The following is a 13321-nucleotide window of genomic DNA, read 5'->3' as shown; positions in this document are numbered from 1 at the left end:
TGTAATGATTCTTCTTTTCACCATAGGATCATAGGACTGGAAGGGACCTCGAGAGGTCATCTAGTCTAACGGTTCCCAGCCAGGGGTCTGGGGCCCCCTGGGAGGCGCGAGCAGGTTCCAGGGGGTCTACCAAAATAAACTAGAAAGCAGGGCTGGCATTACACTCAATGGGGCTCAGGGCAGAAGGCCAAATCCCAAGCCCTGCTGCTTGGGGCTGAAGCCGAAGCCAGAGCAACTTAGTTTCACAGAGTTCCTTGTGACGTGGGACCCTGGGCAGTTGTTCTGGTTGCTATCCCCTAATGCCGGCCTGGTTTTTAATCGGCTGAAAAACAGTTGTGGTGGCACAGGTGGGCCATGGAATTTTTATAAGCTGTTGGGAGGGCCTTAGAAAGAAAAAGGTTGAAAATCCTGGATCTAGTCTAGTCCCCTGCACCCATAGCAGAACTAAGTATTATCTAGACCATCCCTGAAAGGTGTTTGTCTAGCCTGCTCTTAAAAATCTCCAATGATGGGGATTCCACAACCTCCCTGGGCAATTTATTCCAGTGCTTAACCATCCTGACAATTAGGAAGCTTTTCCTAATGTCCAACCTAAACCGCCCTTGCTGCAATTTAAGTCCACTGCTTCTTGTCCTATTCTCAGAAATTAAGGAGAACAATTTTTCTCCATTCTCCTTGTAACAATCTTTTATATACATGACGACTGTTATGTCCCCACTCAGTCTTCTCTTCTCCAGACTAAACAAACCCAGTTTTTTTCAATCTTTCCTCATAGGTTATGTTTTCTAGACCTTTAATCATTTTTGTTGCTCTTAGAATCATAGAATAGAATATCAGGGTTGGAAGGGACCTCAGGAGGTCATCTAGTCCAACCCCCTGCTCAAAGCAGGACCAATCCCCTGACAGATTTTTGCCCCGATCCTTAAATGGCCTGCTCAAGGATTGAAGTCTCAACCCTGGGTTTAGCAAGCCAGTGCTTAAACCACTGAGCTATCCCTCTCTGGACTTTCTCCAAATCTTTGCTGAAATGTGGCACTCAGGTGTCAACTGGAGTATTGTGTCCAGTTCTAACACTGTTCTACAGCCAAAATGCTTCTGAAATAAATGTAGTCAAACTTTACTAATTCTGGGTCACTGAGAACGAAAATGATGCTTAAAATTGTTGATTGGCTCTAGTTTTCAAGATATGCTATTGGGTCAGTATATATGACCCTTGACTTGGGAATGGCGGAGGATAAGTGAGTTATAAAGGGAAGGGATCTCAATTTAAACCAGAAATGACTAAAATACACCTTTGACTGGATCTATGAATAAATCTATGACTGGGTTTGGACAGTACTTGCTTTTTAGGCAAAACAATGATTGATGCAATCTGAAGCTGGTATTGCGTCATACATGATATGAATTGCATCATGTTATTCCTAGAAGTCATGGATGATGCAATCATAACAAAGCTTACATCACTCTGCTGAACAAATTGCCCTATATCAGCTCTAGAAATCATACAGTGTCGTGCTCTCTTATTTGTCAGTGTTTGATTTTGCAAAGGGACACATTTCTGTTTAGCCAAAGTGAGCAGAGATGCCTCGTACTTGTGTGAACAGTGCAGATCACACCAGCAATTGTTACTTCTGCATGGTGCCTCCAGTTGGGAAAGGTGTGTCAAAGAAGAAAAAGTGGACTGTGCATTATCCAAACATTCCATCAGCTATACGCCCAGTACCCCACGGAGGAGGACTGCCGGTTTCTGATGCACCAGAATCATTCTCACTTGAGTCAGACGAGTAAGAGGATGAAACTTCTTGTCCTGAACCATCTATGTCACAGGACCCACATTTTCTCCCATCCTCCTCCTCTGACCCACGCCTCATAACACAAGGTGAACTGAATGACCTTGTCAGGGATTTGGAACTACCCAAGAGTAAGGCAGAGCTGTTGGGCTCCAGACTACAGCAGTGGAATCTCTTGGCAGGTGATGTTAGGGTTTCCATGTTCCGTGACCGTCAAAAGGACCTTGTCCCATTCTTCTTCATGGAAGATGGTCTTGTAGCCTGCAACAACATCGATGGTGTGATGGCAGCCCTCAACATCGTTCACGATCCAGATGAGTGGAGACTGTTCATTGATTCATCGAAGACGAGTCTTAAAGCTGTTTTACTGCATAATGGCAATGTTTTGCCATCAATTCCAGTTGGTCATGCAGTCCATATGAAGGAAACCTATGACAACATGAAACAACTTTTGAGGTGCATAAACTATGACCAACATCAGTGGCAGCTTTGTGGCGATTTGAAGGTTGTTGCTTTCTTGCTTGGTCTGCAGACTGGATACACAAAGTACTGCTGTTTTCTCTGTGAATGGGATAGCCGTGCAAGAGATTCCCACTACATCAAGAAAGATTGGCCACTCCGACAGTCATTGGAGCCTGGGAGGAAAAGTGTTCAGCATCCACCACTTGTTGAATCAAGGAAGATTTTGTTCTTCTTCGAGTGCTTGCTCATATCGATTCCAATCAGGTGTGCGCGCGCCGTGTGCACGATCGTCGGAGAATTTTCTACCCTAGCAACACCCGGCGGGTCGGCTGTGGAGCCCCCTAGAGTGGCGCCTTCATGGCGCTGGATATATACCCCAGCCGACCCGGCGCCCCCTCAGTTCCTTCTTACCGCCCCTGACGGTCGTTGGAACTGTGGAGCGCGGCGTAGCTGTTCTCCACTCTCCGTAACTATTCCGTTTTCCAGAGGTGGGGATTTCCCCAGGTAGACCTGTTTGCATCTCGAGCCAACAGGAAGTGCCACGCGTTCTGCTCCCTACAAGGGCGAGCTCCGGGCTCTCTATCGGACGCGTTTCTCCTTCCTTGGAAAGACCACCTGTTTTACGCCTTCCCTCCATTTCCACTGGTCCACAAGGTGCTGCTCAAACTACGCAGAGACCAGGCTCGAGTAATTCTAGTCGCTCCAGCGTGGCCGAGGCAACACTGGTACACCACACTGTTGGAGCTCTCGGTTCAGTCACCGATCCCGCTTCCGTTGTGTCCAGATCTCATCTCTCAGGACCACGGCCGACTACGTCATCCCGACCTACAATCACTCCATCTCACGGCATGGTTGCTCCATGGTTCACCCAGGCCGAGCGGCAATGCTCGCACTCTGTCCAACAGATTCTGCTGAGCAGTAGGAAGCCTTCAACACGGACCACGTACTTGGCCAAGTGGAAGCGGTTCTCCTGTTGGTGCGAACAACGAGCCGTGTCCCCGTTACAGGCACCTATTCCTCTCATATTGGAATATCTCCTCTCCCTAAAACAGCAGGGTTTGGCGATATCTTCAATTAGGGTTCACCTGGCTGCTATATAGGCCTTTCACCCAGGGGAACTCGCGTCCTCGGTATTCTCTAACCCAATGGTCGTTAGATTCCTCAAGGGCTTAGACCGGATGTACCCACAACAACGTCTGCCCGTTCCGACATGGGATCTCAACCTGGTTCTCTCCAACCTCACAGGGCCTCCATTCGAGCCACTGGCCACCTGTTCACTTCTGTACCTATCCTGGAAGACAGCCTTCCTCGTAGCCATCACCTCAGCAAGGCGCATTTCTGAACTCAGGGCGCTTACATCCGAGCCCCCTTACACGGTTTTCCATAAGGATAAAGTGCAGCTTCGTCCACATCCTGCCTTTCTTCCTAAGGTGGTCTCTCCGTTTCACATGAATCAGGATATATTTCTCCCAGTCTTCCATCCTAAACCACATGCTACTCGCCAAGACCAGCGTTTGCATTCTTTGGACGTACGCAGGGCCCTGGCTTTCTATATTGACCGCACAAGGCACTTTAGAAAGACGACGCAACTCTTCGTTGCAGTGGCCGACCGAATGAAAGGCTTACCGGTCTCCTCACAACGCCTATCCTCCTGGATCACGTCTTGCATCCAGACTTGCTATGACCTGGCCGGTGTCTCAACACCGCACCTCACCGCTCACTCAACGAGGGCCCAAGCTTCCTCGACTGCCTTCCTGGCTCAAGTTCCGATCCAGGACATTTGTAGAGCTGCAGTTTGGTCATCAGTCCACACATTTGCAGCTCACTACACACTGGTACAGCAGTCCAGGGACGATGCTGCATTCGGATCAGCGGTTTTGCACACAGCAATGTCTCACTCTGACCCCTCCACCTAGGTAAGGCTTGGGAGTCACCTGATTGGAATCGATATGAGCAAGCACTCGAAGAAGAAAAGACAGTTACTCACCGTTGTAACTGTTGTTCTTCGAGATGTGTTGCTCATATCCATTCCAAAACCCGCCCTCCTTCCCCACTGTCGGAGTAGCCGGCAAGAAGGAACTGAGGGGGCGCCGGGTCGGCTGGGGTATATATCCAGCGCCATGAAGGCGCCACTCTAGGGGGCTCCACAGCCGACCCGCCGGGTGTTGCTAGGGTAGAAAATTCTCCGACGATCGTGCACGCGGCGCGCGCACACCTGATTGGAATGGATATGAGCAACACATCTCGAAGAACAACAGTTACAACGGTGAGTAACCGTCTTTTACCACCCTTACACATCAAGCTGGGTCTGATGAAGAACTTTGTCAAGGCCATTGACAAAACACAAGCAGCTTTCAAGTTCCGCCGTGGAAAATTTCCAAGGTTAAGTGAAGCTAAGATAAAGGAAGGTGTCTTTGTTGGTCCTCAGATTCGTGAACTTCTTCGAGATGATGCATTTGACCATGCACTGCGTGGCAAGGAAAAGACGGCATGGAAAGGCTTCCAGTTAGTGGCAATAAATTTTCTCGGAAACAACGAGGCAGACAACTACAGGTTGTTGGTGGAAAACCTCCTCAAGGCATACAAAAGCCTTGGTTGCAACATGTCACTAAAGATACATTTTTTGCACTCTCATCTAGATTTTTTTCCACCGAACTGCGGAGCAGTGAGCGACGAGCACGGCGAGTGATTTCACCAGGACATTGCAAGAATGGAGAAACGCTATCAGGGCAAATGGAGCCCATCAATGCTTGCAGACTATTGCTGGACAGTGACAAGAGATGCTCCATTTAATGAATACAAGAGACAAGCCAAGAAGCGCCGAGTAGACACTGAATAGGACTAAACTATGTACATAATAGTTTTTTGCCTTTTGTTTCATAATAAATTTTATTTATATAACTCTTTTGCTGATTTTTAAAGTGTTACATAAACAGGACAGGTGAAATATTATCATGTAAAGCAACCATAAACACATGAAAAGACCTAGGTTTACAATTTATGATTAAAACTCTTACTATCTACACAATATACATAGACATAAAATGTAAAAACTTAAATATCTTAGAAACAGTAGTCAATCAGTTGTTTTAATTGTCATATTTGAATTCAGCACATCAAAATACATAATAAATAGCACATTTTATCTCTGAAGCAGACAACATCTCAAAAATTGTAGACCGGTGTAATCAGTGCAGAGTAGAGCGGAAGAATTACTTCTTGTGTCTTCAAAAAGAAGAACAGGAGTACTTGTGGCACCTTAGAGACTAACAAATTTATTAGAGCATAAGCTTTCGTGGACTACAGCCCACTTCTTCGGATGATATGCATCCGAAGAAGTGGGCTGTAGTCCACGAAAGCTTATGCTCTAATAAATTTGTTAGTCTCTAAGGTGCCACAAGTACTCCTGTTCTTCTTTTTGCGGATACAGACTAATATGGCTGCTACTCTGAAACCTGTTCTTGTGTCTTGTTTACAGCACTCCTGCTAATACATCCCGGAATGATGTTTGCCGTTTTTTTTTTTTTTTTTTTTTGCAACAGTGTTACACTGCTGACTCATATTTAGCTTATGATCCCTAGATCGCTTTCCGCAGTGCTCCTTCCTAGGCAGTCATTTCCCATTTTGTGTGCAACTGATTGTTCCTTCCTAAGTGGAGTACTTTGCATTTCTCCGTATTGAATTTCATCCTATTTACTTCAGACACTATACTTATTGAACTTGTTTGAGATTTTCATTTCTAATTTTAGCGTTTTGTTATCCATTCCATAAACTTATTATTCTGTGCATAAAGAAGTTTTCCTGATGTCCATTAGTGCCATGTTTTTTATTTCCCTCTTGTTTTTGAGCAAATTTCGCCCATAAATAGCTTGTTGTTAGCCCTTGCATTTTATACACATCAAAATCATCTTTTTGTTTATGGCTTTTCTTGATTAGATTTGAGCAACTCAGACATATTTTTCCTATTTAAAAAATATTCCTGTGCACTGTTCCGCATTTTCTACATTAAATTGCCAAGGCACTTAACCATTTGGTAAAATTGTTTTAACAAAACACCTAGGGTGGAATTTAAATGGCTGTTTATTGTTGCAGGTGTTGTCTCATACCGTACATGTTGTTGAAAGATGAATCTGTGTTAATGTAGCATTCAGAGAAAATGAATGCTTTTTGTAGATTTTGCTGTAACATTCAAAATTATTTGGATCCCAATCCTTCAAATGTATAACTTTAAGCATGTGAATAGTCCCCCAAATTAAGCATGTGCATAAGTGTTTGTAGGATCAGGGCCATTGGGAGTGAGGGGAATTCTTGCATTCTAAAATGGGAAGTGTGCAATTTATTAGTTCAGTATTGTATAGCAGTTTGCAGTATGTTTAATATTGTGATGGACCAAACTCTCAGTTCTTCCTTATCTCAAGTGCGTTTCTATGAGGGTGTGGTGGAACTGTCTCTTACTGCTGCTGAGAAGAAGGATCCTCAAGGTCTTGGACTTCATTTCTACAAAAATGGAGAACCTGATGAGGATATTGTTGGACTCCAGGCTTTCCAGGAGAGGCAAGTTTTCAGGATATACGGGCAATTTTATTCAAGGCAATTTACTCATAAGAACTTGGCAGCTGATTTGGGTGGGATGATAGATAAGCCTTTTAGAATTAAGAGCAGGGTGAGAACATATTTTTCTCAGTGCATGTTCCTTAGATATTGGTAAAATGTGCCATCTTTATTTGGGCCAAAAGGTTAATTGATTGTAGACTGTAAGATATGGTTTGGGAAAGGTCGTCTGTGATCTAACCTTTATATAATTGAATTAACCTGTAACTTGTAAAAAACAAACAAACAAAAGTTATTGTGGATGATATTCAAGATTTTAACTGTCCCCCTTTGCAGCACTATTGTTTGGGGCAGTATTAACTTCAAGAATATCTGTAAAAAGTTGGCCAGCTTTAGTCATGTTACTTTTTTAATGGAAGATGCTCCGTTATGAAAAATATGACTTGGGTGAGGAGTAGTATTCATAGTGTATAACCCTTAAATTATTTCTGATTGGGAATAAGCAGCCTACAAGGCCTTTGCATCCTGCCCTCCTAACTGAAAGGAAAATAGCATGTTAGCAGTTACTACGGAAGTGGGGAATTTGCACAACAAAGTATTTGTGAGAAAGATCATTCCAGAAGAGAGAGACTGGTAGTAAATTACATTGATTCCGCTGACAGGGTCCTACAAAAACTTTTCTTTTTAGTTTCAGAAATATTTTTCTAATGTATACAGTAACCTATCTTGTGGGAACAAGGATCTCACAGATATCTGTAACTTAAACTGTTCTTTCTCTTGCACCTACTTGCAGGTTAAACAGTTACAAATGCATCACTGACACCCTTCAGGAACTAGTAAATCAAAGTAAAGCTGCTCCTCAGTCTCCCAGTGTACCCAAAAAGCCAGGCCCTCCAGTGTTGTCATCTGATCCCAATATGCTGAGCAATGAAGAAGCGGGACAGCATGTAAGAAATTTACAAAAGAGAGATAGTCACAACTATCTTGCTTTTTAAATACTAGGAAAGGTTTAAGTTAAAAGGCTACCAATTTGTTTCCTGAGGGGTATAAAACTTCTTATAAAAAGTTTGTACAACATATTGTTGCAAAGTAAATTAACAGAGATAAAGTCAGGACTTGAAATGAACTTGTTTCAGTATGTGAGATGATCTCGTGTTCATAAAAATTATTGAATGTTAATATAGATGTTGACACACATAAATATGCAGTGTTTAAACTCAGTGACAAAGACTTTGAGCTATGTATGTAACAGCTTTAGGCTTTTCTTCCTTTAGTTTGAACAAATGCTAAAATTGGCTCAGCGTTCAACAGATGAACTCTTCTCTATTGCTCTCTACAACTGGCTGATACAAGCTGACCTTGCAGATAAACTGCTACAGGTAAGATCATGCAAAACAAATATACTCACACAAATATTTTGTAGGGTACTTCTATTAGGTCAAAAGAGTTGATTGTAATACTGGCTAAAAACACATACACTAGGAACAGAGAAGTTTTTACGGATGCTTTAAAAAGAAAAAACGACTTAACTGTGGTTTATATGATTCCTGCAGATTACCTCCCCATTTCTGGAGCCATATCTGGTGCGTATGGCCAAGGTTGATCAAAACAAAGTCCGTTATATGGATTTACTGTGGCGATACTTTGAGAAGAACAGGAACTTCAGTAATGCAGCCAGAGTGTTGGCTAAATTGGCAGACATGCATAGGTATGGGCACTTTGTAATCAATCTATTATTCCTAGTATTGAGATAATAAAAGAAAGGTTAATTTGTGTAAAGAATAAACAATAAACAAAAACCTAAAATATTATTATATAAATGTCAGTTTTTAACCTGGCCACTATTAGAATGATAAAATGGAAATTGTTGCATATTTTATACAAAAATAAACAAGTTACAGAATTAATGTAGTTGTGGAATATTAAACGGTAACTTAGTTACATTGTCTATTTTATTATATAGTTTTATATAATAATTGTAGAGTAGCAGAGGGAGGAATGTCTTACAGATGGGATGTGCAAAGTGGTTATTTAGTTACACTTTGAGTCCGTGTCAGAGCCGGGAGAATTTAGAAGTCCTGATTCCTATGTTCCCTTTAGTATAATTATTTTGGGAATGCGCTTTTTGACAGGATTACTGGCCTAGTGGATAAGGGGAAGCAGTACACATGATATCTCTTGACTTCAATAAAGTTTTTGACATAGCTCCACATTAGAGAGGCAAGGTGGGTGAGGTAATATCTTTTTTTGGACTAACTTCTACTAGTGAGAGTGATGAGACATGTGTTGATCAATAAAAGATATTATTACCTCACCCACCTTGTCACTCTAATATCCCGGGACTGACATGGCTACAACACCACTGCATACAGCAGTTCCACATGACATTCTCATAAACAAACTAGGGAAATGCAATTACTAAAAGCTGGGTATTATAGTACCCACAAATGGTTGAAAGACCTACTCAAGGAGTAATTATTGGTGTCAAAATGGTAAGCCATATCTAGTGGTGTCCCGCAGGGGTCAGTCCAGTATTTTGACTTGGATAGTGGAGTGGAGAGTATGCTTATTAAATTCGCAGATGACATCAAGTTGGGAGGTATTGCAAGCGCTCTGGAGGACAGGATTAGAACTCAAAATAACCTTGACAAATTTAGAGAATTGGTTTGAAATCAACAAGATGAAATTCAATAAAGACGAGTGCAAAGTACTGCACTTAGGAAGGAAGAATCAAATGTGCAACTACAAAATTGAGAATAACTGGGTAGGTGCTAGTACTGCTGAAAAGGATCTAGAGTTTATAGTGGACCACCAACTGAATGCGTCCACAATGTGATGCAGTTGCAAAAAGGGCTAATGTTCTGGAGTGTAATAACAAAAATTTCATACGTAAGACACTGAAGGTAATAGTCACACTCTGCTTGGCACTGGTGAGTCCTGAGCTGGAGTACTGTGTCCAATTCTGGTCTCCACACTTTAGGAAAGATGTGAATAAATTGGGAGAATCTAGAAGAGAACAACAAGCACGGTAAAAGGTTTAGAAAACCTGATTTATGAGGAAAGGTTAAAAAAAAAAATCTGTGTATGGTTAGTCTGGAGAGAAGAAGATTGAGGGGGGACCTGAAAACAGTCTTTAAATATGTTAATGGCTGTTATAAAAAGGATGGTGATGAACTGTCCTTTAGTGAACATGGAGAACAAAAAGTAATGGGCTTAATCTGCAGCAAGGGAGATTTAGATTAGATTTTTGGAAAAACGTTCTAACTCTATGGGGAGGTAAGCTCTGGAATAAGCTTCCAAGGAAAGTTGTGGAATCCCCATCACTGGAGGTTTTTGAAAACAGGCTGGACAAACACCTGTCAAGCACGGTCTAGGTTTACTTGGTCCTTCCTCAGCACAGTGGCTGTTCTAGACTTCTCAATGTCCCTTCCTGCCCTACATTTCTATAATTCTATGTTCTAGGCATGTGGCTTACAATTTGAATGTTTCTTTTACAGCACCGAAATTCCACTTCAGCAGCGTCTTGAATATATTGCACGTGCCATTTTGAGTGCCAAGAGTTCCACTGCCATATCATCGATAGCTGCAGATGGTGAATTCCTACATGAACTAGAAGAGAAAATGGAAGTAAGAAAAAATTTAAAACCATTTTCCTTAGTTGCTATTATTATTATTAGTCATGTTTCTTTATGGTACTGCAAAAGGACCAACCAAGAGTGGGGGTCCGATTGTGCTAGGCACTGTACGAACACAGAGCAGCACAGTCCCTTCCCTGAAGAGATTTAAAATCTAATAAAGAAGACAGACAGGTTGCGGGAATAAGATATAGCACACAAACAGAGTGAATTGTGTAATGGCAGCAAATATCATGTTAGTTCTGTAATTATTTTTTGGGAGGTGGGCTTCATTTAGGAGGAAATGGAAAGAAAAGTGAGAAGAGGAGGGGCCTTGGAGGGAAGGAGAATGGATGGGACAAGGGGGAAGGAGAGACAGGACAGGGGAGAAGCTATGATGAAAAGTTAATGTTTCTATTAGTATCAGTGTTAGCATAGGTCTTTTGTATTATTGGCAATTACGCTATTTTTTTTTTCTACTGATGCAAATACAAAAACAAACTGTTTAGGCTGAAATGCATTGTCCCAATAAAAATCAGCAGATCCAGATGCACTGACTTTAGTAGGACTATGTCACTAACATATACTCATGGAATTTCTATATTCAAATGTGTTAGAACCAATTCTAGGTTTTTCCAAGTTTCCATAGCTTTGGATGAAATGAATGACTCTTGAATTATCTTAATTTTTTAAAACTAGGTGGCTAGGATACAGCTACAAATAGAGGAAACATTACAGCGGCAATATTTCCATCATTCTTCAGTACAAGATGCAATTTCCCAGTTGGATTCTGAGCTGATGGACATCACCAAGGTGATTAGAAATAAGTTGATGTTCACTTGACTGCTCAAACTACTCATGCAAAAGAAGATGCAATTATCCCACTCTTGAATATAAGCTTCTCTAATATCTGAGAATGACATATTCCATCAAATTGTTTATCAGCCATTAGCCAAAAAAGTCTCAGTGAATTCAGCTTCCTAGTTTCAAAATTTATATATATTTAGGTTTAGCCTGTCTAATCTTATATTTTCATGTTTTACCTCCAATAAGTTCCTTTCTTTCTCTTTGTGTTGTCTGCTGTAGGAAACATATATTATTTACACGGTGCATAGCTTCTTTGATTTTAGAGGTGTTGAATTGGCAAACCCTCTAGTTTTTTCCTAGCTTGCTTTAAAATTTTAAGATTGTATGATGATACGGAGCTGACTTGATTCAATACATATGTTCTTCATACAATATCTGTCAATGGCTATTAAAATGCACTGTCTACTATTTTGGCTTAGTGTCACTTTGTGTATGTTACATGTTAATGAATAACTGTTCTATTTAATTTCACTCTGATAGTAAATCATGTTGTTTTGTCTTGACTGAAATATCAAACTCTGTCTCTTTTATTGCAGCTGTATGGTGAATTCGCTGACCCTTTCAAACTCTCAGAGTGTAAGCTTGCAATTATACATTGTGCAGGTCATTCAGACCCTATTTTGGTGCAGACTCTTTGGCAAGAAATAATTGAGAAAGGTAAGTCTTGACAGACTGGGACTGAAGTAGATTAGAAATATAGAATAACTGATAACGAAAGCATTTAGTGCCAGTGATCTTATGCTGCTGTTAGTATCCTATCCACATGAGATGTTAAGTACATCTTTTAGGAATATTCTGCAGTATACGTCATTGAATGTGAAACCTAAATATTAACTTCGGAACTTAGGAATTTTGTAAAAATTCAAAGGTTTATTATTTAAACAAAAGAATAGTACAGGATGAGGTCCTCATCCTGTGCACTCACATGGAGCTTGTTTTGAGACTGGGGCTTGAGTCTGTTTGTATTGCAGTAGTAGAAGTACATTTGCTTCCAGTTGTGGACATGGCAGTTGAACATTCCTCATTTCAATCATTCTAAAGATTTAGAAGCTGTGTTAACAGTGAGTGGAATGCAGCTGTGTGAATTAAACACAGACATGTTATAACATAAGTAGGGAAAAAATCACTTATTTTCCATTATAATAATAAATATGTTCATTTGTTAGTAGCATTATCTGTTTACACAATCTTTTTTAAAATTGCTTTATTAAGTGGTATGTTGAAATTGAACTCTGCTTGGGTTTTTGAGCCTGCCTGTGAATTCAATAATGTTAACAGGATTGTTTCCAGTGCCTAACGGAAGGTAGAAATCAAACATTTGTACAAAAAAACCTTAGGATGATTTACTTGTACATGTGACTTGAATAACCCACATTATAGATGGGCATTTTTTTACAGCACATCCTCCCAGCCCATTAATCATCTTACTCCCCTTCATTGCCTTATAGAATCATAGAAATGTTGGATTGGAAGGGACCAAGATAGGTTATCTAGTCCAGTCCCCTGACGGAGGCAGGAGTAAAGTATTATCTAGACTATTCCGGACAGATATTTTGTCTAATCTGTTCTTAAAAACCTCCAATGATGAACATTCCACAACCTCCATATGTAGTTTGTTCCAGTGCTTAACTGTCCTTCTCAGGAATTTTTTCCTAATCTCTAGCCTAAATCTCCCTTTCTGCAATCTAAGCCGCTTACTACTTGTCCGATTCTCGGTGGATAAGAAGAACAATTTATAACCCTCCTCTTTATAACAACCTTTTGCCTTACTTGAAGACAGTTATCATGTCCCACCTCAGTCTTCTCTTCTCCAGACTAAACAAACCCAATTTTTTCAGTCTTTCCTAGTAGTTCATGTTTTCTAGACCTTTAATATGTTTTCTAGATGTTTCTATAATGTTTTCTAGACCTTTTGTTGCTCTCCTATGAACTTTCTCCAGTTTGTCCACATCATTCCTGAAGTGTGATGCCCAGAACTGGACACAATATTCCAGTTGAGGCCTTATCAGTGCTGAGTAGAAGAATTACTTCTTGTTT

General features: G+C 41.0%; 1 protein-coding gene across 1 annotated transcript in view; it reads left to right on the top strand.

The window, feature by feature from the left end:
- Positions 1-13321, top strand: part of NUP155 (nucleoporin 155) — a 56133-nt gene that overhangs the window by 33396 nt on the left and 9416 nt on the right. The window contains exons 25-31 of the mRNA XM_005282120.5: positions 6671-6806; positions 7597-7750; positions 8078-8182; positions 8357-8511; positions 10301-10430; positions 11117-11230; positions 11821-11941. Coding sequence (XP_005282177.2) covers positions 6671-6806; positions 7597-7750; positions 8078-8182; positions 8357-8511; positions 10301-10430; positions 11117-11230; positions 11821-11941 — 915 coding nt within the window. The remainder of the gene's footprint in view (positions 1-6670; positions 6807-7596; positions 7751-8077; positions 8183-8356; positions 8512-10300; positions 10431-11116; positions 11231-11820; positions 11942-13321) is intronic.

Source organism: Chrysemys picta, chromosome 6 (genome assembly GCF_011386835.1).
Source record: "Chrysemys picta bellii isolate R12L10 chromosome 6, ASM1138683v2, whole genome shotgun sequence".
NCBI lineage: Eukaryota > Metazoa > Chordata > Testudines > Emydidae > Chrysemys > Chrysemys picta.
Note: the sequence above shows the minus strand (reverse complement) of the source record. Positions and strands in the feature narration are given on the sequence as shown.